Below are 27,985 nucleotides of genomic sequence, written 5' to 3'. Positions count from 1 at the left end.
ATATCACTTCTCTATGTCCTTTGAAAATTCAGTGCATGACTAGTAACTTCCGGTGTTCTAGAAGACAGGCTTATTGCCAACTAGATTCATAAATGAGGATATACAGCAACAAGCAAGCCACTGGCTTCATAAGGAATTTCACAGTCATGCCTCCCCATTTCTTGGCAGAGTTTGGAAAATGCTATAGACATAAATAAACCTTTTAAGCTAGATATTTTTTTTTTTAAGCTAGAAAGGCAAACGCAATTTCCTTTCCTCAATTTTCTTGAACTTATTACCTTACGTAAAACCCTCCTTCCTTCTTTCCTGCTACAAGAGACAAAAGGAAACCCTCTAAGACAGCTAGACATGTCCCTATACTCTCAAAGTTGTCCACAAAACAAAAGGTCAGACTAAATGGTACGAGCAAGTAGCTCATACGTCACTGCCTGGACCTGGCAATGACACAGAACCCCAAAAGTTACTTCACCCTTAACAACAGAACTCTTTTTCCTGAATTGGTAAAAAGGAAAGAAAAAAGAGATCCTAGATTAAAAGCTTTGATGAAAATATTTTACCAGGAGGATCTAAAACTCTTTTTATGAAGGAATAAAGTCTGCTAATACCATCAGATTCAATACGAGACTATCCTTTTGCATACAACAAAAATAACAGCTTCAAGAATAATTTTTTTTAAACTTTTCTTGGTGTTAAATGGTTCCGGGTTATATATAAGCCTTAAAGGCATTATGAGATTCTACAATTCATACACATCCAATTTTAAGGAAAAAAAAATCCTAGACACAGGATATAATTGTGTGTCAATTTGCAGATGCCCAAAGAAAATACAAAGTAAAACAAAGCCACACATCACAGCATTATCGAGAATTTAAGCTCTTTAGGGTATTACATCGATTGGTAAGTTCAATTCTCCAAAACCCTTTCATTGAAGATACTAACTTTATTTCATCATTGTTATAGTTATATCTTTGTTACAGTTAGCCCTCAGTTAATAACAGACCAGTTTACTTGAAAATACTTGTGGAGTCCTATTTATTTATTTTTTTGCCTTTGCTTTTTGTGTGCTAATTTTTGGGCAGGTACGCTTCTACCACATTGCAACAGGCAAGCTTGGGTTCCATCTTCTTGTCCTGCACAAAGGAAATTTTGAGAGCAGAATCTTAGCCACTAGGTCCTGCGTTGCCATTTTCTTTTCCTCTCGTGGGTGGATTTATTGGAAGGGAATGGGTAAAGGGGAGGGAAAGACAGGGAAGGGATGAGAAAGGGAAGAAGGAAAGAGTTCTCAGCTATGCTGAATCTTGATTCACGACTTTGCCTCCATTCATGGTTGGTGTTCCAGAACTTTTCCTCGAGCGCCCTTGTTTTTCTCCAATTTCATGGAGTGATGGCTCTCTGTACATACACACTGAAAAGCAAAATCACAACAATTAATTAGTATGATAGTGGACAACTGATTTGACCTTAATAAATCTCTCAAATTTGACTTGATAACATTTCTCACTCTCATCGTCCAGCTCTTCTCCCCCATTGCAAAAGAGTTTTAACTTGACAATATAGTCCGTGGATACCCACGGTTCTCTTCCAGTTCTGTCAATCACAACCTTTTAAGTCTCCTTGAACTGCAGACATGTGAGTAGCTTCTGTTCTCTTACAGATAAGACTTGCGTCTTTACAGTCTCCTAACCTATATAACAGGATTTTCATCCAGAGTTAGAGGAGACAGTGGATGTATAACATTCAAGGGATAAAAAGAGCTATTCTGTTTTTCAGTTCTTAATATGAGATCTAGTATGGGTAGGGAAAAAAATCTTTATGTGGTCCTAATTTTTAACCCACTAGAAGAAATATGACGTTGTTGCATCAAATTGAAATATTGTCAATTTTCAGGGCATCCTACGTAAAATGATAACGGGAGGAAGGGCAGAAAAAGGAGGGGGGGAGATAAAGTAATTTCTCCAATTGCTTCAGATTTCCCTCATTTGAAGAAATAGGCACACCCATGGCTTCTCAGTTATTCATCAATAGGGAAAGGGATTATGCAACTGTGAGATTCAGTTCACATCTATACGAGTAGCCCTTTTTCTCTATTTTGTCTGGCTCTAAAGCTCAGTCTGTTGTGGCTTATCATGGTTACTGATGCATCATTGCTGAGAGAGAATAGTGCTTTTCATTCATATGTCTTCTTTTAAGATAGACTCAATTGGCATATTTAAACATAAATACAGCTTCATTATACTATTGTGAGATCGACAAGTATGACTGTGTTAAGAGCACGTGAAATATTTCACTTAAATATCAGGAGATATTTTCATCCTTGGCTTAGGAACATTTAAGTACCTCCCTCTATTAAGCCATGACTACAGTGACTAATAATCTGAACCTTATTTCCAACATCAAGTAGCTTTTTCCCTTGGGCTTTGTCCTGGTCTTGGAGACCTGAGCATAGTATGACTGAGCAGTTGCCATATGGTGGGAGCCACGTTGCCTGGGTCAGGTTCTGGCTCAAGCATTTACTAGTTCTGTCAACTTGGCCACATTTACATAACTGGACAGTAGCATTTTTTATGAGGATTAAATGCCTGGCATATAGTACGCTCTGAAAGATGTTAAAGTAAAGAAGCTGATCTTGTCCTAAGAGTTCTGGATAACAGTATCAGAGAATGTAGGGATAAATTGCTTTGACTGAACCAACCAACACAACCCATTGCCGTCGAGTCGATTCCAACTCATAGTGACTCATAGCAACCCTATAGGACAGAGTAGAACTGCCCCATAGAGTTTCCGAGGAGCGCCTGGTAGATTTGAACTGCCATTCTCTTAGTTAGTAGCCATAGCACTTGACCACTACGCCACCAGGGTTTCCCCTTTAAGACTGAAGGTATTCTAAATCTGAAACTAGACTAACAGAGAGTTGATACATGAGTAAGATTCTCCTAAACTAGTTCAGCGATGAAGAGACTGGTTTCCTGCAGCACACTCAGGAATAGAATTTCTTAAACATTAACATATATTTGAATCAGCTGGTGGAGCAGTGGTTAAGCGTTCAGCTGCGAACCAAAAAGTCGGCAGTTCAAATCCATCAGCTACTCCTTGGAAACCCTATGGGGCAGTTCTACTCTGTCCTGTAGGGTCATTATTAGTCGGAATCCACTCTATGGAAACCGGTTTTGGTTTAAGGCTACTGGTGGTGGAATGGTCAAGCAATCAGCTGCTAATCGAAAGGTTAGCAGTTCGAACCTACCCAGCGCCTGCGTGGGAGAAAAGACCTGGTGATCTGCTTCCATAAAGACCACATACAACAACACAAGGCTATGGTCGAATTACAGGCTCTGATTCAGAAGGTCTACAATGGGCCTGAGATTCTGCATTTTTAATACGCTCCCAGGTGATGTTCCTGAAACCCAACCACACTCTGAATAGCACAAGATATATACACTATGTATGCATGTTATGTTTTACATAAAATTATTATACACCTATATTTGAAAATTAGATCATGAAATATTTCAATTATATCACTGAAGGCCTTCTCCCATATCCTTGAAGGACTGATGGTCTTTGGCGTAAGAAAGCATACAAAAGACACCAGCTCAGATTGAGTTTATCCTGCAATTTTCAGACAGCTCCCGTAGCAAATTTAAGACTCTGCCTTTTTTTTTTTTCTTTAAACAAAAGACAATCCCTGAAGATCTTTGCAGAAAATCCTATTGAACTGTTTAAAATCCTCCAGTCTAACAGTTCTTTCTGGTATTTCTGTTATGTGCAAAGTGTCAAAATATCTAAAATAAGAGCATATGTTTCTATGTGCAAAATATAGCCATTTATGTATAATTGTTTAACGCAGTCTTCCCCAGCTCCTTCCTCAGCCTCCACCACAGAGTCCTAAATCAGAGTCTGAATGATGGATACACAATATCATCTTTTTTTTTTTAACATAGATTTTTAACCCCAAATTTCTTAAACTTCAACTTGGAAGTACTTGAAGAATTGCTCTTTTCTAATTCCCTTTAAATCATGCATTTTTATAATTTTTGTGGCTGAATTTCTTAGAGTGACAACTCCTTTTTAATTTTCTTATGTCATAAATTCTACCGAAGACACTCATTTTTACCTTTATAAGTTTTGCTCTTTCCCGTGCATAAAATACTTCAGTTGTGACAACATGAAACATTACCATTATAATTACTACACCAGATAACTTTTCACTTTCCAAATAACCCTGCTGGCCCTTCCTGGGAAACAAGGTATCAAGTCTACAGAGGGTTTCCAAATTGACAGCTGAAAATTTACCATTTTCAAAAAAAAAAAAAAAAAACCACTCACCATGCCATATCAAGGTGTGCAACTTGCTCTTCTCTTAGGACAACTCAGTCACTAACTTCTAGATATTTTTCATTAAATGAAAAAACCCATTGCCGTTGAGTCGATTCTGATTCATAGCGACTCCTATGGCACAGTGTAGAACTGCCCCATTTGGGTTTCCAAGGAGTGGCTGGTGGATTCGAACTACCGACCTTTTGGTTAGCCACCAAGCTCTTTACCACTGCACCACCAGGATTCCTTCATTAAATGCAGAAATAAAATTTAGAGTTTGGAAAAACTGTGGCTCATTTCAGTCAGAGAAGGAAGGGTAATAGATGGGCTTTCCAGTTCACTGAAAACAACTTTTGTTCCCCAATAAATCAAAAGGCATTTGAATTTCTATATTCCAGCTTCCAGAATGAACACTACACTTGGATTCCAGCTTCCAGAATGAACTCTATACTTAGAGAAAGCAAACTAAGGTCATTCTTTGAGTTGCATGGAAATTAAACAAAAAGCGAGAGAGCAGAATCTTTATCAAATCTATTGATTAATTTTAATCTCTTGAGCTTTAATTTTCATTATTATTTGCAGACTCCAGGATGTCAGTTATGCTGTCTAATTTAAGAAGCTGACAAACTAAGGGGTATGAATCTCCACCAAGTTTTAGAATTAAAATGTAATTGAAAGGTCATGATCCAGTTAGAAAGCACAATGTACTTCTCTTCAGTAGTATCTCTGGCTCCAATAGTTGTATTAACACTCCATGACTGGACCATTCTAACTACATACACTAATATGATAAAACAAAATCTCCCAAACAGAAGGCATAAGTGTTCCTATAGTGCATTGTAAGTTCAAAATGGAAACCAAATTCACCATGATGTATAAAACAACCACCATAATACTACCCTAAATAAATCTACTATTTCAGAGTGTTCAAAGCCACTTTAAATTCCTTAACTCATTTGATCATTATAATAACCCTGTGAATAAAGATGGCCAGGAATTATTATCTCCATTTAAAAAATGTAAAACAACCTAAGTGATGTCCCTAAAGTCAAATGGTCAGTAATGCAGAACCAGGATTAGACTGTAGGGATTCAAAGTCATAGTCATGGGTTTTTAATAAAAGCAGAAAAGCAAATAAACATGAAAGAAATGATGGTCTTAGACAATATTTCAGTTATTATACCTGTATATTATTTAATGTTTGAGTCGGTCTTGCCTCTACTAAATATATTCCAAATGTCATGTAGAAATGGTAATAAAAACGAATGCCCAGAATGTAAGCTATAAGCAAAGAAGTGACTATGAAAGCTAGAGTTGTCCCATTTACATAGGATGAGCCAACAATTCCCAACAGTCGAAAACATCAGTTTTAAGATTGTGTTAAAGAAGAGGGAGCTGAGCTATAACTAAGGGTGTGTAAGACTGGAGAGAGGACATGAGAAATTGAAGAGGATATCCGAGAACTGCACTGTCCAGTGTAAGGGCCATTTGGCCACATGTGACCACTGAACCTCTCAAATGTGGCTACTCCAACTGATGTGCTGTAAGTATAAAATATGTACTAAACTTCAAAGATTTGGTACAAAAATAGAGAATAAAACATCTCATTAATGATGTCTTATATTCATTACATATGGAAATTAAAATATTTTGGATATATTGGGTTAAATAAAAAAACCCAAGGCCATTGAGTAGATTCTGACTCAAGGTGACCCCATGTGACAGACTAGAACTGCTCCATAGGGTTTTTTGGTTGTAATCTTTACAAGAGCAGATTGCCAGGCCTTTCTTCTGCCGGGGCACCGTCTGGGACAAATTGCCAACAGTCAGGTTAGTAGTCGAACACAGAACATTTATGCCGCCCAGGGACCTATTTGGGTTAAATATATTATTCAAATGTATTTCACATGTGTGTGTTTGTTTAAACGTGATTAGTAGGAAATTTAAAATTACATACATGTTGTTGTTGCTAGGTGCCGTCAAGTCAGCTCTGATTTATAGCAACCCTATAAGACAGAGTAGAACTCCCCAGCTCATGTTATATTTCTGTTACAGTGATGTCTTAGAAGTTTGCTATCCTCTAGAAGTTTTTTTTTTTTTTTTAAAGATTTACAATCTTTTCAAAGAATTTTTATTTACTTATTTATTTATTGGAAACCCTGGTGGCATAGTGGTTAAGTGTTATGGCTGCTAACCAAAGTGTCGGCAGTTTGAATCCGCCAGGCGCTCCTTGGAAACTCTATGGGGCAGTTCTACTCTGTCCTATAGGGTCGCTATGAGTCGGAATCGACTCGACACCACTGGGTTTGGTTTTTGGTATTTATTTATTGTGCTTTTGGTGGAAGTTTACAGCTCAAGTTAATTTCCATTCAAAAACTTATACACATATTGTTTTGTGACTTTGGCTGCAATCCCCACAATGTGACAGAACTCTCCCCCTTTCCACCCTGGGTTCCCTGTGTCCATTCATCCAGTTCCTGTCCCTTCCTGCCTTCTCTTCCTGCTTTTGGACAGGAGCTGCCCATTTGGTCTCATATATTTGACTGAACTAAAAAGAGAAGTGTTTTGATTAGAGCTAAAGCTATAAATTGGAGCCCTGGTGATGCAGTGGTTAAGAGCTATGGCTGCTAACCAAAACGTCGTCAGTTCAAATCCACCAGCTGCTACTTGGAAACATTATGGAGAAGTTCTACTCTGTTCCACACGGTCGCTATGAATCGGAACCAACTTGATGGCACCCAACAACAACCACAAAGCTATAAATTACTGTATGTTGGGGAGTACAGTTAAGAAAACTTCCTGCCTTGAAAGGAGACTCTATCTGAAGACTTAGGAAATGCAGAATATCTTGGTTTCCTCTGACAGGAGAAACAGGTTCACAAAGTATTTATGAACCCTTGCAACTTGGTTTAACTAATACTGCATTACTTTTATCCTATTATTGACATCATTCCCTTTTTCTCCTCAAATTTCAACTTCTCTTTTGCTAACTAACACCCAAAGATCCATTTGTTCCGGCATTCATTTGTTCATTTATTCCATAAGCAGAAGCGTATTTACTTTCTGCCAGGCACTCTGCTAGGTTCTGCAGCAAATGTGAGAAACGAAGCTTGACTCCTGCCCTCAAAGAGCTAGAGGCTAAATGAGAACAGACATACACACAAATGGTGTAGACAGGCGCCATAATACAGAGTTGAATGTAAATTCATACATTAAAACAGTTACATAATATTGATTTAGTCTTGAAGGATGCAGCAGAGGATTTTAAAAAATGGAGATAAATGGGATAGCAAACAAGGGTGAAGAGAAGAAATGTAGGGTGTATAAGGAAAACAGTAACTAAATTAATCTGTTAAACGAAAACCAAAGCCACTGCTGTCAAGTCGATTCCAACTCATAGCGACCCTATAGGACAGAGTAGAACTGCCCAACAGGGTTTCCAAGGCTGTAAATCTTTACTGAAACAGACTGCCACATCTTTCTGCCATGGAGCAACTGGTGGATTCAAACCGCCATCTTTCTGGTTAGCAGCTGAATGCTTTAACCACTACGACCCCAGGGCTCCTTAAGTAAGAAAAAAAAATTTTTTTTTTTTTTTTTTTTTTTTAAATATGGGGTAAAGAAGGGAGGTGGTGAGGGATGATAAGGCTGGCAGAGTTAACTTGTGTCAGACCTTGCGGAACTTTTCAAATAACTTTTCAATACATTTTCAGAAAAATTTATTCCATGCTCCTGGTATTTCAGCTATGAGAGAATAGTTTAATATTCTAGTTCTTTTCGTGAAGAGTAATTTCCAGACCAGAGTCCAGTGGTGGTGGAAATGGCTGATGTGCTTGGCTGCTAACCAAAAGTTTGGAGATTGGAGTGTATCTAGAGGTACCTCAGAGGAAAGGCCTGGCAATCAATGTTCAAAAAAAAAGTCAGCCACTGAAAACTCTATGGAGTTTTCTACTCTGACACCCATGGGGTCTCCGTGATTCAAAACTGACTTGACAGCAACTTGGGTCTCCTGGAATTTCCAGATTGGAAATAAGTAGGAAAAAAAACACCTATCTTTCCTGCCCTACTCGCTGCCCAATCACGTTTCACAGGCACTCAGACTCACTGGTACTTCCTAGAGGACACTTGGAAGCGAACCCTCTGACTGAGGTAATTTGGGTTGTTACTATTTCATCCTGTCTCATCTAGGACCTTGTGGGCTACATCTGTGATACAGATGTCCTTTTCAGCAGGCAGCATTTGGTAGACAAGCATTTGGTACGGAACTGGTTTCTAACTGTGTTTCTTACTCATTTCATACTCTTTTGCCAAGAAAACTGCAATATCCAAAGTTCAAGGATGTTCAGCGCCCTGATGATGCCGTACCTGAATGATTAACGATATCCCCCTTTTCATCTAGTTCTTCTCGGTTGTCCTTGATCGAGCCGTTTGCCCTCTTTCTGTTCCCTTGTCAGGTACATGAAGTAGGAAAAGAAATATTTGCTCTTCTTTCACCTCATAGGATATTTTTGAGATAAATATCACCGTGTCTCTAACACATGCTGTATTGTAATATTTTCAGATAAACGCTAAGAGAATGACATTCTGAAAAGGAAAGCATAGTTATTTGGTTCTTTAATATCCCTTCTTCAAGCATGCTCTTCCCTCAGATCTTTTCTTCTGTTTTTCCTGGGTTCTGATTTCTGTTTCAATTTCTCCTTTTTTTTTTTTTTTAATATTTCCTTCTATGCATGTTTTTGACTTTTCTAGAGCTATAGTAGCATGGGGAAAACCTGGTGACATAGTGGTTAAGAACTACAGCTGCTAACCGCAAGGTCAGCAGTTCGAATCCACTGGGCACTCCTGGAAACTCTATGGGGCAGTTCTATTCTGTCCTATAGGGTCGCTATGAGTTGGAATCAACTCGAAGGCAACGGGTTTGTTTTTTTTCTTTTTAATAGCAGAGTGGGGAGCTCTGATGGCGCAGTGTTTGAGAGCTACTGGCTGCTAACCAGAAGGTCAGCAGTTTGAATCCACCAGCTGCCCCCTGCATGCCCTATGGGGCAGTTCTACTCCATCCTACAGGGTTACTATGAGTCAGAATCGACTTGACGGCAATATTTTATTTTTTGTAGTCGATTGGAATCGAAGAAACCTACCTTTCTAAGTTGAAATGCTTTAGAATTGTTGAGAGTACTTCATTTCCAGACCCTAGGACAAGCACGGAAACCCTGCTGGGCCAGTGGTTAAGAGTTCGGCTGCTAACCAACAGGTCAGCAGTTCAAACCCACCAGGTGCCCCCTATGGGGCAGTTCCACTCTGTCCTCTAGGGGCACTATGAGTCAGGTTTCTAATAACACAACTCACAAGCCACACCATGTGCTACCTTAAACTACAGCATTAGCTAGGAATCCCCGGTTTCACCTTTAATGTAAGTATAACCTGCCTGTATGTTAAACACAACTCACCTTGTGACTTGGCACAGTGAAGGCTGACTTGTTCGCAGCTGCCTGACCCTGTATCTGTGGTGGACCCTGGTGTCTCTGGAATCACAACAAAATGCTACCCTTGGCCATAACAAGACCGTAAGCCAACAACCTTGTAACAATATAGACTATTTGCTTTATTTTTAGATGAAATTTTTTCTTTTTCTTAGAAAGAAGAAGGACCAAATAAATATCACTGGGCTGTGAAACCTTGTCAAAACTCTAAAAACCCACTTTCTCTTTGTAGAATCAGGAACAGGTTTTGTCAGGACAGACTTTCCATTTAATATTTTTTATTATGTTATTTTCAATGGCACCTCGGTTGCAAATGCAGTTATCGGAATATGCAGGTTTTTTCTGCCATTACGATATCTCAGACTCCCTAAGTGCAACTTTTAACATTCAACAGTCATTTTTATTTCAGCATCATAAATTTCTCCTGGAAAACTTGGAATAAAATAACACCGTTTCTAAAAGTATGAAACAAAACAACTCAGAGGTTGCTGTTATGTACAAAGCAGACAGTTATAATAACCCAGGTACCCGGTACCATCCCATGAATATTTTCCTGCTAAGTGGTAGTTTTTCTTTTTCTTAAGTGGTAGTAGTCAGCATAATCGTAGGTAACATTAACTCAGCACTTACTGTATACCTGCACTTTACATATGGTAACACGACCCTAAAATGTAGATGATTTTACTGGCCACTTTTGCAGTTGAGGAAACTAAGGAACGGAGAGAGTGGGTGATTGTTCAAAGTCCTACAGAGATATAGGGCTGACTCAGCATTCATATCCATGTGTGATTAACCCCAGAGGTGCTGTTCTAAGCTTACGCTCAAGCAGCTGGACGTGACTGGAGAAAAAAAGAACTGGGCTGACTGGTCTCATGTTAAAAACCATCACCCAGACCTCGGCACTGTGCTCAATACTGCCTGGAATCTAGTGACATTTCCCCAGCCAATTCCCTCGCTCATTCTTACTAAATAACTATTCCACATCTTCCGCTTTCTCCTCAGACTTCTACCACCTGCCTCTACCCTTCCTCAGACTCAAATAATAGACTCTCTCGCCTTCTCTTTCCCTTAAACCTCTCATCCCTTTCTTCTTCCTTCCTCCCTCTCTCCTCTTCCTTTCTTCCTCCCTCTCTCCTCTTCCTTTCTTCCTCCCTCCCTCCCTTTCCTTCTTCCTCCCTCCCTCCCTTTCCTTCTTCCTTCCTCCCTCTCTCCTCTTTCTTCCTTCCTTCCTCCCTCCCTTCCTCCCTTCCTTCCTTCCTCCCTCTCTTCTCTTCCTCCCTCCCTCCCTCCCTCCCTCCCTGACTTCCTCTCTTCCTTCTTTTTGTTATATCAGTAAACTGCCTTATTTTGCACGTCACTAAGAAAGGCATAAGAAAACATCTTTATATTTCTACCACAAAAGTTACCAACCTATACACATGTGCCACCGTGTGAGAATCACTGCATCCAGTGATTCTCTAACTTAGTGGTTCTCAGTGTGGGCCCCCAACCACCAACAGCAGCACCTGGAACTTTAATAAATGCAGGTTCATGGGCCAGCCCAGACATACGGAATTAGCAAAGCAGATTGGCCCCAGCAATCTATGTTTTAACAGGATCTCTAGGTAATTCTGATGTACACTCAACCTGTAGACTCACGGTCCTTAACTCTTATGTAAGAATCATCTGGGTAGCTTCCTGGACAATAACACATTTATCTGTTTTACCTCTACAGATTCTAATTCATAAGAAGAAGAAGAAAACACAATAGCTGATAAATAAAAAGAATAGTTTTAAGGAATGATAAAGCCAACTAATTTACACGCACACATACGCCAAACCCCCAAAAACCAAACTCATTGCTGTCAAGTCAATTCCGTCCCATAACGGCCCTACAAGACAGAGTAGAGCTGTCCCATTGGGTTTCCAAGGAGCAACCAGCCAGTGGATTCCAACTGCTGACCTTTCAGTTAGCAGCTAAACACTTAACCACTGCACCACCACATCATATTTTTGTAGTAGAGAAAGGATAAGATCTAAAGTTAAAAGATGGCAGCTCTGGTCATGGCTTTGCCTCTTTCCAGTCTTGTGAATCTGATAAGTTACTTAACTGCTCTTAAACTCAGTTTCCTCATGTTTAAAATAAGGGTGATAAATCTGAACCTGCATACCCCAGGGTTTTAGTGACTATCAAAGGACACTTTAGTTAGGGAAGCATGTGGAAAACAACAATGTGCCATGCAAATGAAGCTAAAGTAGTACAGCTGCTACTAATTATTACTTATAGAGTGCTGCTGGGTTCTTGGCAGATCATTTAAACATTGAAAGTTTGGGTAGTTATGGGAAGGACTGGGTGTACGTCTTTTAGCATCAGTATTACTCTGTAATGGAGAGTTGGACCATCTGTGTGGACGGCAATTACAGTTGTTGCTGACGAATACCACTTTCCAAATAGAGGCAATATAACTTCTGTTTCTGATAAAACCAGTAGTTGACACTCTCTAAAGAACCCCCATCCTCTATCAGCCTCCATCAAAGAAGGAAATATGACTTCTTTTTATTACTACCCATTTAATTAAAATTTCCTTGGTCCTCTATCATTTCTAAGAAATGGAAAGGTTAAATTGCTCTGTTAGTTAATGTTCCATTAAAGATGTTTAATTGTCTTAATAGCAGATCATGGAAGGGTGTGAGCAATTAACATGAAGGAATTTCACACCTTAATTAATGTCACATAGAATCCCTTTGGAACTGTGGGATAATTATAGGTGCTGGTTTGAATTATAAAGGGTTAAGAGATCTTGTAAACAGAAAAAGACCTATACTTTCATTTAGAAAGAGAGCTGATGCAATACTTTTGTGTAAGAGAGATAGATATAGAAGAAAGAAGGATGTGTAGGATAGAGGACGAGTGGTTTATTAAAGACTAAATTCAGAAGCCAGAAAAAAACTGCTCTGAATGAGTTACAATGGTTACGGAGAGGAAGGTGTCAGAGGTCTGCAGAAATCTAAAACTCCAAAGAGGGGAGAGAGAGTTGCAACTTTTTTGCCTTCATTTTGCTTTTAGTATTGTTGGCTCCAAATTGTTGGCTCCAAGAGAGGATTTTGAAAAACTAAATGTTAGTTGTACTGGACTCAGTCTTGTGGAGGCCATGGTAGTTGCAGTCCATTAGTCCTTTGGACTAGTCTTTCCCTTGTATCCTTAGTTTTCTTCATTTTCCCTTGCTCCTGAAGGGGTGAGACCAATGGTGTTTCTTAGATGGCCGCTCACAGGCTTTTAAGACCCCAGATGCTACTCACCAAAGTAGAATGTAGAACATTATCTTATGCCAACTGAGCTAGATGTTCCCTGAGACCATGGTCCCCATAGCCCTCAGCCCAGCAATTCAGTTCCCCAGGGAGTTCGGATGTGTCCATGGAGTTTCCATGAGCTTGCCTGGCTGCCACCACTGACTGCTCTGACAGGATTATAATAGAAGGTCCCAGATAGAGCTAGAGAAAAATGTAGAACAACATTCTAACTCACAAAAAAAGACCAGACTTACTGGCCTGACAGAGGCTAGAGAAACCCTAAGAGTATGGCCCCTGGACACCCTTTTAGCTCAGTAATGAAGTCAGTCCTGAGGTTTACCAGGTTAGACAGGTCCATAAAACAAAACGAAACTAAAGGGGTACACCAGCCCAGGGGCAAGTACTGGAAGGCAGGAAGGGACAGGAAAGCTGGTAATAGGGAACCCAGGGTCAAAAAGGGAGAGTGTTGACATGTCCTGGTGTTGTTAATCAAGGTCATAAAACAACATATGTACTAACTGTTTAATGAGAAGCTAGTTTGTTCCATTAACCTTCATCTAAAGCACAATAAAATAAATAAATAAAACTAACCATTAGGTTTCTCTTTCCAGTTTTTGAAATAAAAATACCAAAACAAATTTGTTGTTAGCATCCTCCCAGTTGGAGTTCTGCAGTGCCATCACTCCTGATTTGTCCTGTCTTTTGGTGTCTCACTACCTAGTTATTACTTTCTCCCCAAATTCAATTTTCATTGCTTTTAATCCCTCATTGAATGCCACACTTCACAGCATTTCACCAATACATAATGGAATAACACACTGTCCAGTTTTTAAGGAAAAATGAGTAATGGCACCTTGCACTGATCTGACAGATTTCTCTTGAGAAATTCAACTTTCTTACAATGTCTAATCTTTACATTCCTATGAAACAGACGGAATTTATAACTGACTTCATCTTCAGAGATGACTGAGGTTGAAGAAGGTCAATTACTATCTCAAAATTACTTTGCAAATCATTCATAAATCTTTGATCAGAAGAATCAGACACTAAGAGCTACAGCTACTAACCAAAAGATCAGCAGTTCGAATCCAGCAGGTGATCCTTGGAAACCCTATGGGGCAGCGGTTTGGTTATTTTTTTTATTGTTATTATTTTTCTTTTGGTTTTTTATTGCTGGTTAATTGATTTCTATTAGGTTACTCTTTCACAGTGATCAATTTAGTAAAATATTTGGTATTACCTTTAGTAACTCCAGATAGTAACATAACCCAGCACAAAAATATACCCACCTTCATAGTACTAACCCATTGCCATCAAGTCGATCCTGACTCATAGCGACCCTATAGGACAGAGTAGAACTGCCCCATAGAGCTTCCAAAGAGCACCTGGTGGATTTGAACTGCCGACCTTTTGGTTAGCAGCCATAGTTTTTAACCACTACAGCACCAGGGTTTCCTCATAGTAGTAAGAAGTGTTAAAATGTAGCACATTTAACATATTTAATTCCATGGTTTCAGACAGTTTCCTCTATATTAGGTTTAGTTCAATACAGTGATCATAATTTGAATAAATCTAAGTTATTCCCTATGACCAGATTTGACAAAATGAGGCTAGAAGCACCAACTTCAGTGTAGAACACTGAGTTTCATTTAGACAGTTTTTTAAACCTGTAGATTCCTAGGTGATAGCCAGACTTCATAAATCAGAGTACTTTGGAGGTTTGGTCTGAGAGTTTGTGGTTTTTAACACTTCAGATTGCTCTGATACTGCTGTTTGGGAAACACTGATCTAGATTAAGATGGGCCAAAAATCAGGTTTTATTAACTTATCCTTCTAACAGGGAAATTGGATAACCTGTAACTGTCTTAGAGGTGTGTGTCTGTGTCATTTCCCAAGCTAGAAAACACATCAGTGGAAAGGAGTAAATGTGCACTATTTTGTTCATACTTTTGTGGCGATGACTCGCAATTGATATTTACTAACCTTATTTTGGAAACCCTGTGGGGGTAGTGGCTAAAAGCTTGGCTGCTAACCAAAATGTCGGCAGTTTGAATCCATCAGGCGGTCCTCGGAAACCCGATGGGCCAGTTCTACTCTGTCCTGTAGGGTTGTTATGAGTTGGAATTGACTCGACAACAACAGGTTTTTTTTTTTAAAAAAAAATCTTATTTTGGAGGCATCTTTCTCCCTCCACAGCTAAGTCCCTGAAGCATAAATCTTTGGAAAGTGCACAGAGTCTTTTCAGGGACCAGGAACTTGATTCTGAGTAACTCCACCACCTGCAGGCGCTGAGTAATGAGCTTCTTGAAGAAGGAGGGAGGAGAAAAGGAGGAGATTGGGATCTTGTTCTTTGTCAAAGGGTACTTGGCTGCTGTATCTGATGCTAAAGGGGGAGGTCACCACCAAGAATCTAAATCTGGGGGAATTACTTAGCTGTGGTGTGAACAATGTTTCCAAAGAGCAAAACTGGAAATCCTGAAGCCTGCACTGTTGTCTTAAACTCCAGGGGAGGGACCCATGTAAGCAGTGGCTGGTATGCAGTGTAGGTTTAAATATCATGTCCACCCATCTGCCTAAATAGATCTCCCCGCAACCGCTCATTAACACCTCCAGTGTTCTAAAGGCAGGATGGAGGGTGAAGGAGTGAAGAAAACTTATTATCTTGTAAGCAGTAAAGGACTTAAAGATCTACCAACTGGCAGAGCTTAGCTTGGGGAATCCTGACATTGAAGATGATACCACCAGCAAGGCTGGGAAAAAGCACAGCAATTAAACACACACACACACACAAAAAGTAAGAGCTACTTTGGCTTTTTCTGCATAAAAGGGCAATTCGTTTCACAAAGATAGGGGATATTTTCTGTCCGCAGTACTGCGCTCTGTTGGGGCGGTGACACTACAACAATGGGCTTAGCCAATAGCCAGTGGCCATGGAGTTGACTCCAGCTCATGGTGACCCCAGGTATGTCAGGGTGAACTGTGCTTTGTAGGATTTTCAATGGCAGCTTTTTTGGAAGTAGGTTGCCAGACTTTTCTTCTGAGGTGCCTCTGAGTGGACTTGAACCTCCAACCTTTCAGTTAGCAGCCAAACTGGCTAGCTGTTTGCATCATCCCGAGACTAGTGGTGGGCTTAAAGGTTTACAAAAGTTCCTGTAGAAGCTAAAAAGAACTCACAACTTTTTTGATTAATGAGCAATACGGTTAACCTCTTACGGAGCTACCATTTTCTCTCCTCTTTTAAAGGTGTTTCCTGTTACACTGTTTATATTTTGCCTATGGGGAAAATACGAAAAACTTTCTTTAAAGACATGAGTTCTAGTCAGAATGCCTTTCATCCTAGCTCACAACTCCCCGAAAAATCACAAATCACCCATTTTTTGAAACAATTCATAATTCTTCTTTATTCATTTGGTATTTCAATAAAGGAAATGTGTTTAGAACCTTGTTATATCTAAATCCTATGTGGGTTCCATGCAGGAACATGGTTTTACACTCAAGTGCTTATGAAGACTGACATAGAATGCCAATAAGACAAAGAACTTTTGGATTTATCTGGCTTAACGTCTTGTTTTACGGAAGAGGAAATGGAAGCCCTTCAGAATTAATGAGAGAAGAAATAAGGTATTCTCTTTTTTTAATTGAGAATGATTTTCATTACGCCTTTTACTTAGAAATGATGCATTCTTCATTCTTTCTTGTTTAGTTTGAACATGGCATGCCTGTACCAGCTCGTTCTGAGCCTCTACCAATACGCATTTGCCTAATCATATCAGTTATCTATACACTTCCGTTGTTGTATGGTTTTGAACTAGTTCACACTCAGTTTATATCAGGGTATAACACTTCTTTCTTTTTTGCTGAGTTTGGACATGGCAATCCCCTAAATAGCCTATCTAATTCTCTACCAGTATACATTTACTAAGTCATCTTACGTATGCCTGTCTCAATTTTGCATGGTTTAGGACTCGTGTACACTCAAGTTGTATCCTGTTATAACATTTCTGCTTTGCAATCTTTTCTGTCTTTTCTGAATATTTTCATATCCATGAGCTTACCTCAGATTGAAGGGCAGTGTACAGTAGGGGTTAGGAGCATAGGCATTGGTATTAGGCTTCCTGGATTGCAATCACAGTTCTGTATTTATCTAATTTTTTTTTTTTTATGATCTTGGATGGAGCCCTGGTGGGGCAGTGGTTAAGCATTTGACTGCTAACCAAGAGGCTGGCAGTTCAAATCCATCAGCTGCTCCTTGGAAACCCTATGCGGCAGCTCTACTCTGTCCTATAGGGTGGCTATGAGTCAGAATCAACTCGATGGCAAAAGGGTTGGTTAGCTGGTTGGGTGATCGTGGACAGGTTACCTGATTACTTTAAACATTAGTTTCCTTGTCTATAAAATGAGGATAATAACACAGGGCTGTTATAAGGTTTAACTGACATAAAGTATGCAATATGCCTGGCAAATGGAAAATTGATAAACTGTGCATCGAATTAATAAGATTAGTAAGAATACTGGTAGCAAGAATAATTTTGGGATCTTAGCAGGGAGGAAGAAGTTGTCACTGCCCAGTAGAATAACATCTAATACAACCTCAGGTGTACCCGTCTTTGATAATAATGGTAACCTCTAGAATAACTCAGAGCCCTGGTGGTGTAGTGGTTAAGAGCTATAGCTGCTAACCAAAAGGTAGGCAGTTTGAATCCACCAGCCGCTCCTTGGAAACCCTATGGGGCAGTTCTACTCTGTCCTATAGGGTTGCTATGAGTCAGAATCAACTCATTTTTAGAGCAGTACCTACACAAAGTAAGCATTTATAAAACTGTTTAGCTTATACGGTTTAGAAAATAATGCCTAAGACAAAAGTCAAAGATATTTATAGGGGATTAAGAGGCCTTTAGTCTGAAACCAATTAACTTCTTATTTTCATCTTTGGAAGCTATTCTCATCATATGCTACATACTTCAAATCTAATTTTCTTTCCCCACAAACTAAAGAGACAAAGAGCCTTCAGTGAGTCAGGTTTAGACTGGACTTTTTTTTTCTCCTAAAACAACAACAAAAAATCATTTCAATGCATCAGTAAATAACAAAAACCAAACAATCAACCAAAAGGTATCAACTGGGAAATCAGAGCTATCCCAATGTTAAGATGATGGAAGGATGAATCAGAGCCTGTTAGTTGTCCCAAACACTCATTTGGCTATTCTCCCTAAATAATTAAACGCTTATTTGAAATGAAGGCCCCTGGATGGTGCAAACAATTAAGCACTTGGCTACTAATCAAAAGGTTTGTGGTTTGAATTCACCCAGTGCCGTGGTGAAAGAAAGGCCCGGCAATCTACTTCCATAAGGTTATAGCCATTGAAAGGCCCGTGGATCACAGTTCTACTCAACACACGTGGGCTCGCCAAGAGTTGAAACTGACTCCATGGCAATGGGTTTGGTTTTGGTTTATTTGGTATGTAAAACAAAAACAAAAAACCAATTCAAGTTGATTCTAACTTAAGGCAACCCCATGTGTGCTCTGTAGAACAGGGCTCCATGGGTTTTCAATGCCTGGGCCCTTTCAGAAGCAGATTGCCAGGTCTTTCTTTTGAGTTACCTGTGGACGAATGCAAACCGCCAACCTTTTGGTTAGTAGCCAAGCACTTAAACATTTATGCCATCTAGGCGGCCTGTTTGGCATGTAGCCATGCTAAAAAAAGACTACATTTCTTATTCTTCCCTGCACCTAGGTCTGACCATATGATTGGGTTGCGGGCAATGGGATATAAATAAATTATCATATGGTAGATACTGGGGACCATCCTGAAGAGAATACTGTCACAGGATTTTGTCTCCATTTTCCTCATCCTCTCCTCTGCCCACTAACTGGAATACGGATCCTAGCTTAGACCACAGGTGGGGAGACATGCAAGGCCATGTGCCTGGTTATGCAGTGCACAGCTGTACATGGGTCACGGCAGCCCCCTAGAGAGGCTCTAAAAGCTGGATGTAACCAAGGTCCCTAACAACTGGGAAGTCACAGCACCAACCCTGTACAGCCGGTCTCAAGATTTGTTACGTGAGAGAACAAAACCTTGTATGATTAAACTGCTTTTAATTTGAGTTTTGTGTTACACACAGGACAACCTAATTTTAATTTATACAGCTAGGAACATAGTTTGCTCCTTCTACATTTATACTGAAATACAGAAATAAGTATAAAAGTAAGGAACTTGGTCACTGTATACATTTCTCTTGGAAGTGTGCACATGGTCATCCAGATCCAACTAAATTGCAGACAACAGTTGTGACTATGAGGGTGTTGTTGTTGTCAGGTGCCATCAAATCAGTTCGGCCTCATAGCGACCCCATGCACAACAGAACGAAACACTGCCTGGTCCTGTGCCATCCTCACAATCGTTGTTATACTTGAGCCCACTGTTACAGCCACTGTGTCAATCCATCTTGTTGAGGGTAGGCTATTAGTATTTCTCTGTCTTTTATGTGTATAAAATGTATTCTAAATTTTCTAAAACCTGTTTCTGAGGATGTACTACTTTTATAACAACAACAATAAAAAGTAAATCAACTTAAATGCACAAGTAAAATTGATGCAATGGTTGAAAGAGCGAAAACTCAAAACATTACTTTTGAGTTTTGGGTGTCAACACATTTTCTCATGGAAAATATCTACTCCTTCTTAGGTACCCTCTGCATAACTCTACCAAGTGAGCACTTTTCTGCTTTGATGCACACCATGCCTGGAACGTTTTTGTCTAATTCTCACATCTCATCTTCAATTGCTTGAACCTGGCCTCCTCCTGCGTCATGTTTAAATATCAGATTTCTTCCTTATGGTGGAAGTGATAGCTCTTTTCCTAAATTTCAATATCATTTCCTGCAGTGTGTAATATACTGCTTGCTCGTTTAAGCTATTGCTATTAGTAAATGTGTTTTATATCTGCAAGGGTAGTATAAAGTTCTCTGGAGCATACGGTTCTTCTTTGTCTTTGTATTTATCTATTCATTACTTTGATCATTCATGTGTCTACTTACTAACTGACAACTGGTTATTGAATATCTCTCTATTATATGACAGATACTGTGCAACACACAGAAAGATATGAGTAAAAATAAAACATGTTCTCTTCATTCAAAGAGAGAGCTAAGCGTGCGTAAGGGGAGACAGTGGCTACTAGGAAACTATCTTAATTGCTATGAGGGAGACGTACACAATGATGAGGTGACAGAATGATTAATTCTACTTAAAGAAAGCCACGGAGGGCCTCGCAGAAGTACTGGCTCTTAAACTGATTTTTAATAAAGATTAATAGGTGTTTTCTAGGAAGATAAATTGGGAGAGGGATGGAGATGGGTAAAAAAAAAACCAACATGGGGCCCAAAATAGTAAAAATGTGTAAAGGGAAGTTCAATTCTGTGTGGCTGAAACCACACGATGTGAGGGGAGGCTGGAGAGGGACGGGGCGCTCTGAACGTCACATTCCCCCAATGCTGACTGTTGTATGTATTATGTGACAGGCTGTGTGTCCCTGGATTGGCTGCCCTGACCTCACCTTGTGAGGTATGTTGGGGGCAGCAAACCTGGCTCAGTCAAAGAGCTGCAATGCACTGCCTCAGTTTTCTCATTTCCTCAGACAAGGAAGTCGAGCTATGTTTAAAATTATTGGAATTATTTAGAGGAAAATAATGTTACCCTGGCAAATTTCCAGACCACTACTGCATTCTTGGAGCCCTGGTGGTGCAGTGATGAAGAGCTTTTCTGCTAACCCGAAGGTTGGCAATCCGAATCCACCAGCCACTCCTCAGAAACCCTATGGGGCAGTTCTACTCTGTCCTATAAGGTCACTGAATTGGAATTGACTTGACACCAATGAGTTGGTTTTTTTCTTTGGTTTAATGCTTTGTTGCTGTTGTTAGGTGCCTGCCATCGAGTCGATTCTGACTCATAGCGACCCTATGCACAACAGAAGGAAACACTGCCTGGTCCTGTGCCATACTCACAATTGTTGCTATGTTTCAGCCCATTGTTGCTGCCACTGTGTCAACCCATCTTACTGAGGGTCTTCCCCTTCTTTGCTGATCTTCTACTTTACCAAGCATGACGTCTGTCTCTAGTGACGGATCCCTCCTATAACGTGTCCAAAATATGTGAGACATAGTCTCACCATCCTTGCTTCTAAGAAGTATTCTGTTGTACTTCTCCCAAGAAAACTTTCTTAGTCTAGATTAAAAATCTTAACTAAATGTAGTAAATGGGATCACCTCAACGGTATAGTCTCGTCTTAGCTGACGGACTTTCGAGGAAACGCACCCCAGTCATCAAAAATAGATGTCCTTGGCATAAACTTATTTATTCTACTGCAGAATTAGAAATAAGTAAATGACCAAGGGAGGAGGAGGTTTTAGGCTCAAATGAGAAGGATAAACTTTAATTCCGTAAATATTTATTGATCACAGAAAATAGCATACTTTTTTCCCCTTAAAAACTACAAAGAAAATGAATACATTATGTTGTTAGATTTGTTCACGAAGGTGAAGAGATTAGGATATAAACATACTTCTAAAAGCACTGTAGTGATATTATTCTTAAGAATGTAACCTGAGAAATTAAATCATTGTGTCCAACAAAGAAGAAAATTATATTCCAAATGATAACTACTAGTATTTTTCCACTTTAGAAATTTCTAGCCTCTGTATCCAAGCATGGAGCCCTGGTGGTCGAGTGGTTAAGAGCTCGGCTGCTTAACAAAATGCCAGCAGTTCAAATCCATCAGCCGCCCCTTGGAAACCCTATGGAACAGTTCTACCCTGTCTTATAGGGTCACTATGAGTCAGAATTGATTTGATGGCAACTGGTTTGGTTTTATATTCAAACATGTTTGTTTTTTTGGTCTCTTTTTTTTTTTTTAAGTGCCAAGAATTAATAATAGAATTTTCTTATATTGTGATAGGAAGAAGAACTATTGTATTTTCCAAATCTTTGTTCTGAATGAGAGCAGAATCATGGAAATGGAATCCTGACTTGAATTCTGACCTTGAACAAAATGAATAGTAGGTAGGAAGGTGCACAAAGCCTTCTAGGAAAACCCTACTAAGTAAAAGGACAAAGAGTAGAACTGGCATCAACACGCCGATCAGAATGCAAAGAAGAGAAAACATTGGTTCCATACCTTCAATAGGTTTTGGTACAAAATGTGATGAGGGCTTGGTTTTCTTCACTCTGTTCCCCTTCATAATTTGACCTTCTTTATTGAGTCCCAGAAACCACGCTCGGCCTGATTCTTGCTGACGGTACAGTGTGGAAGAATAGATCACGTAGTAGTTTTCAAACACAGATTCCTTAAATTTGCATTCTGGCGTGAAAACATCCTGCAGAAAAAGAGAGGATACAAAAAAGAGACAAACTTTTAAAATGAATCAGCAAATTCTTAAATCCAGTGGGGCTGGAATGCATGTCCTTTGTTAAGAACAAATGAGAGGCAACCTCACACAATCTCCATCAGTACTTGGCTAGAAAGACTCATCGCACAAAATCAAGAAGCAAGATGTCCTTTCTAATCAACCTTTACAGAACGCATCTGCTCAGGTGCAGTCACTAATCGGTTAATATCATTCAAAATGGACTGCGTTTTACACTGCGGCTGATCTAAACTCTGACTTAGCATTACATTTTGTAAATTTTAGTGACGACCATTGCTCACTTTTTCGTCCCTTAGCATGTAAATGGAGGAGCCCTGGTGGCGCCATGGTTAAGTTTCGGCTGCTCACCGAAAGGCTAGCGGTTCAAACCAACCCGGTGGTTCTGCAGGAAAAAGACCTGGAGATCTGCTTACATAAAGATCAGAGCTTAGAAAACCCTATGGGGCAGTTCTACTCTGTCATGTGGAGTCGCTGAGTCAAAAAGTAACCCAATGGCACCTAACAATAACAATTAGCATGTAAACAGGGCATGAGAATTTATCTCTGGGAATCAACAGCAAAAAAAAAAAAAAAAGTCAGTAACTTTCCCTTTAATGCTTTGAAACAATTTCCAACTTAGTAATCAAAGAGTTCAGGAGTTCAAATCCACCAGCCACTCCTGGAAAGCCCTGTGGGGCAGTTCTACTCTTTCCTATAAGGTCGCTAGGAGTCAAAACCGACTTGATGGCAGTAGGTTTTTTTAATCAAAATCTAAGGTAAAAATATCCAGGAGCAAGTAGTAGGGAAAAAAAAAAAAAATACTACTGTATTGTATGATCCTTAAGGAAACTTAGAATGAGGGTTTTAGTCCAAGAAAGGCCCCTAAAAGTCCTTTATATCAACCTCCCTCATTCGATACGTAAGAAAACCAAAAGATTACACGGTTAATTAAAAGTTAAACACACACGCACAAAACGACTGCAGGAATGCCCGAACTCACATTTATTGCTTCACGATCACTGTCTCTCAAGTTTTCTTTTTCTGCCTGAGTCTTGTTCAGTGATTTACAGTGAGATTTTATAAGCTACACAATAAAATCAAATCCTAAATTGACAAATGAACAAAAAGCATTTCATGGAAAGAGGAAATGTCTCCCCTTTTGATACAAGTAAAAGAAAAACAAATATGATAATATCTTCCACAGCTACAACTAAATAAGATTCCTACACATCAAATATATTCACAGTAGGCACTGTCTTCTTCATTATGGACTAGAAGGATCCTTCCTCATAAGCCTTCCAATGTGAGGCCTCCGTGATATAAACCCGGGGGATATACCTGAAATTAAGTTAGTGATGAATACACAGAGCTGGCTGCTGGTTCAGTGGTAGAACTTTCCCCTCCTATGAGGGAAACACGGGTTCTATTCCCAGCCAATGCACTTCAAGCCCAGTCACTGCTTGTTTGTCATTGGAGACCCGTGTGTTGTGATGCTGAACAGGTTTCAGTGGAGCTTCCGGATTAAAACAGACTAGGAAGAAAGGCCTGGCCAGCTCCTTCCAAATAGCAGTCAATTAAAACCCTATGATTACAACAGTCCGATTCTGTTGTACACGGGGTCGCCATGAGTTGGGCACTCAGTTGATGGCAGCTAACAGCAACAAAGGAGTTGACTGAAACCATGGTGATACACCCAGACTAATCCTATGCCTTCATTTGCAAAGATTTTCAGTGATGTATATACAAAGAACCCATGAAGGTTTTTACTGATAAAAGACACTCCTTAGGGGGCTCTATTGATTTTCAATAGTTCCAAAATTATGGACACTAAATTACAACACTAAGGAAACAGGAATAAGAATGGAAAAGCAGAGTGGCTGGAGGATTCGAACTGCCAGCCTTCCAGTTAGCAGTCGACCGCTTAACTATGTGCCTCCCACAAACCAGACTGCTTCTGAAAACAGCATCAGCCATGTATACCATATTTTTATGCAAATAACATGCACCTTTTATGTTTGTTTGCCAAATGCAGCCTACCCCCCTGCCCGAGGTATTTTTGTAAATGCACTTTGCTAATTTTTTACAGCGATGTGTAAAAATAAATTGGCATAGTGGCACTTATGAAAATACCATTTATGTACAGAGTTATATCCTGTTTTGTAAACAACAGTATTTATAACTTTAAAATATGTTTGGCATATACACAGATGCAACCTAGCATACATTTAATATAATACTAACGTGGGTAATAATTTAATATAGTACTAACATAGCAAATGTCCAAAAAATATTGGAGGTATTAATATTTATCTATCACAAAAGTTTTAATTTATGTATCAAGTGAGTTTCATTCTTTGTTGTGCAGGACACAGTGGTTGATATTACTCTATATAGGCTTATAAACAAGGCTTTAGGCACATTAACCAAAAACCAAACCCAGTGCCGTCGAGTCGAGGATGTGGTTTGCAAACAAATGTAGAAGGTGCATGTTATTTGTGTAAAATATAGTAATTCTGTGTTGTCTTTTGTACATGAGAACCAAAACCAAATTCATTGCCATTGAGTCAATTCCAATGCACAGAGACTCGACAGAAGAGAGCAGAAATGCCCCATGAGGTTTTCAAAGTTGTAAATCTTTACAGAAGCAGGCTGCCACATCTTTCTCCCATAGTGTATGTGGTGGGTTCAAAACACTGACCTTCCAGTTAGCAACCAGGAGCTTAACCATTGTGCCACCATGGTTCTACATGAGTGAGAAAAATAGCATTTTCATTAAATAAATATGGAACTCCTCAGTTTCTGTTTAATTTTGCTACTGATTAAACTCCTCTCCTGGAAAAACAAAATTCTAGGATCTTGGGAAGAGGCTGAGTGGAGCCCTGGTGATGTAGCAGTTAAGAACTATGGCTGCTAACCAAAAGGTCGACAGTTCGAATCCACACACTGCTCCTTGGAAACCATATGGGGAAGTTCTACTCTGTCCTTTAGGGTGGCTATGAGTCAGAACTGACTCATCAGCAATGCTATGGAGGCAAGGGCTGAAGTCCTGGGGACCTAAGCCAGCAACACGATTAGGTAGGAAATGGCCCATGAACTACTGAGTTAATAAATTGAGTGATGCCAGAAACAGCATTTAGATCCAGGGATGGATTACCCAATAAGCAAGGTAAGCACGTGCTGAGGGCATCAACAAAACATGGGCACCAGTCGTCCAAAGCAAAGACCCATAGATGCCAAGCAGACAAAAGGAAAATCAAGCGCCGCAGTGGAAGGGAACTGGCAGGGCACTAAATGAAACTGATACCAGCTCCAGTGAGTGAGAATGTGCCAACCACAAATGAAGTTCACGCAGGGTCACTAGGGTGCCCACGCGCAAGGTTATTTAAGCTATAAGGCCCCTACCACTTCAACACCTCCATTGACATTTGTCTCCTACAGTCCCCAACCATGTAAGGGAAACTTCTAATTTCTGTGGGTCTCTTGGGAGCACACTATTTCTTTCTAATAAACAAGAGGTGGGGGTGGGTTGTTGAGTCTAACTCTTGCTACAATCACCCAGTTAAGCAAGTGGATCCAACATTAGCAGCGACTGGGCAAGGATAGAGAATATTAATAGATAACAGGTCTCTGATCCATTCTGAGAGAACGGTCTCGTATATCTATGTCTTTTGATTTGGCAGCTCGTGCTAAGAGGGTCAGCAGTAGTCTTTGGCATGATACAAACACAAGAGTATGCTCTTGCACATGTCCTGGTAAGCAAGCGATGGAAACTCCAGTCCCCAAAAAAGTGGATAAGTTGACCATTGCAATGAATTCAATGAAGTTATTTTTAACTTGTGGCATTTATGTACAGAGTTATATCCTGTTTTGTAAACAACAGTATTTATAACTTTAAAATATGTTTGGCATATACACAGATGCAATCTAGCATACATTTAATATAATACTAATGTGGGTAGTAATTTAATATAGTACTAACATAGCAAATGTCCAAAAAATACTGGAAGTATTAATATTTATCTATCACAAAAAGTTTTAATTGATGTATCAAGTGAGTTTCATTCTTTGTTGTGCAGGACACAGTGGTTGATATTACTCTATATAGGCTTATATAAGGTTTTAGGCACATTAACCAAAAACCAAACCCAGTGCCATCAAGTCAATTCTTAGGCACATTAAGAGGACACAAAATTCAGTATTCATTTACGGTGCAAAATATGTTCGTTTTGCTAAAATCAACGTGTTTTTTTTGACACCTTTTCATTCATTCATTTATAATTATAGCACTTATCACGAAACAAGCATCAAAATTGACGTATAAACCACTTAGAGCAAAATTGGTGAAAGTCAATTTATTTTTCCTATGGGAGAGGAACAGGATTTTACATGAACTGTTGAAACAACCAAGTTCAGTGACTCATTTTCTTCGTTGCAGAATATGTGGAATATTATTTTTGTAGAAAATGTGTTATATAGTAAAAACCTTAGTATCCCGCATCCACTAAAAATTTTATAATCCAGTCCATCTCATTCTGCTAAAATGGCATACGCCACTTCTGCATTCAGTGGCTAATATCATAGTCACATTTAAAAAGAAGTTACGTCATGGACAGCTAAGACACACACACACATATATGTATACATATAACATACATATACATATAACTCACATATCCTGTTCTAAATCATGAGTAAGCAGAGGAGGGGGCACCACGGATTATCAGTGCTTAGGGCACTCACATGCCTTAAGCTGGCCCTGTCTAGATCCTAATTATAAATGAAAAGCCAAGTGGACTATCTAACTGTCATTGCAAAGGAGCTATGCAAAGTGTCAGAATTCAGAAACGAGGCAACTACAAATACCTGGCCAGGGCAAGACATTTCTGGCAAAGAAAAATGGCAGAAGTTTTAGGGCAGGCACTTCTGTGGGGCACAGGCAGCCTCCACTGGAAGGAGGGAGGGAAACCTCATGGGCACTGAGCAAGACTGGCCAATCATTTTAATTGCAACCTTCCACTAATTTTTTTTTTTTACTAAGTATGCAATTTCACTGTGGAGTTGGGCATTGGAAAATTTCACAATATATTTGTTATTATCATTCTTTTTGGCAAGGAGAAATCAGAGCCCTAGACCTGGGGTAAGAAAATCAAGGTTTTGCTTCTGGCTCCGTACATACTATATTTGTGGAACTTTAGTGTTAAACCTCTTGGAATTCTGCATTTTTCAACTGTAAACTGGGCTGTTAATGGAAATGAGACCATAGAGATGATACCATGATATAAAGTTTTAGAATTTACAAAAACTCCAACTCATTACACTACAAATCATAGAATAAAAATTTAATACTGTGCTTTTGTTACATGTTTATATCTGTTCCAGGAGCCAGGGCCCTGTGTCAGAGCGAAGGTTCATCCTTCATTAAGTATTGCTTCTGTTGCTAAAACAACTTATTCATACACATGAAAACACATTCGTCTAAAGTTTTTGGCAAAGACTTGGGTGATCACATATATTCA

At 39.5% G+C, this 27,985-nt stretch overlaps 1 protein-coding gene across 4 annotated transcripts in view; it reads right to left on the bottom strand.

Moving 5' to 3' along the window:
* Window positions 1-688: 688 nt before the first annotated feature.
* Window positions 689-27,985, bottom strand: part of FGF12 (fibroblast growth factor 12) — a 605,554-nt gene continuing 578,257 nt past the window's right edge. For all 4 annotated transcript variants that reach the window (XM_049880303.1, XM_049880311.1, XM_049880293.1 and 1 more), the window contains 2 exons: window positions 22,241-22,439; window positions 689-1,405 (listed from right to left, as the gene is read on the bottom strand). In XM_049880303.1, the coding sequence (XP_049736260.1) occupies window positions 1,287-1,405; window positions 22,241-22,439 (318 nt within the window). In that variant the 3' untranslated portion in view covers window positions 689-1,286. The remainder of the gene's footprint in view (window positions 1,406-22,240; window positions 22,440-27,985) is intronic.

This window comes from Elephas maximus, chromosome 1 (genome assembly GCF_024166365.1).
Source record: "Elephas maximus indicus isolate mEleMax1 chromosome 1, mEleMax1 primary haplotype, whole genome shotgun sequence".
Lineage (NCBI taxonomy): Eukaryota > Metazoa > Chordata > Mammalia > Proboscidea > Elephantidae > Elephas > Elephas maximus.
Note: the sequence above shows the minus strand (reverse complement) of the source record. Positions and strands in the feature narration are given on the sequence as shown.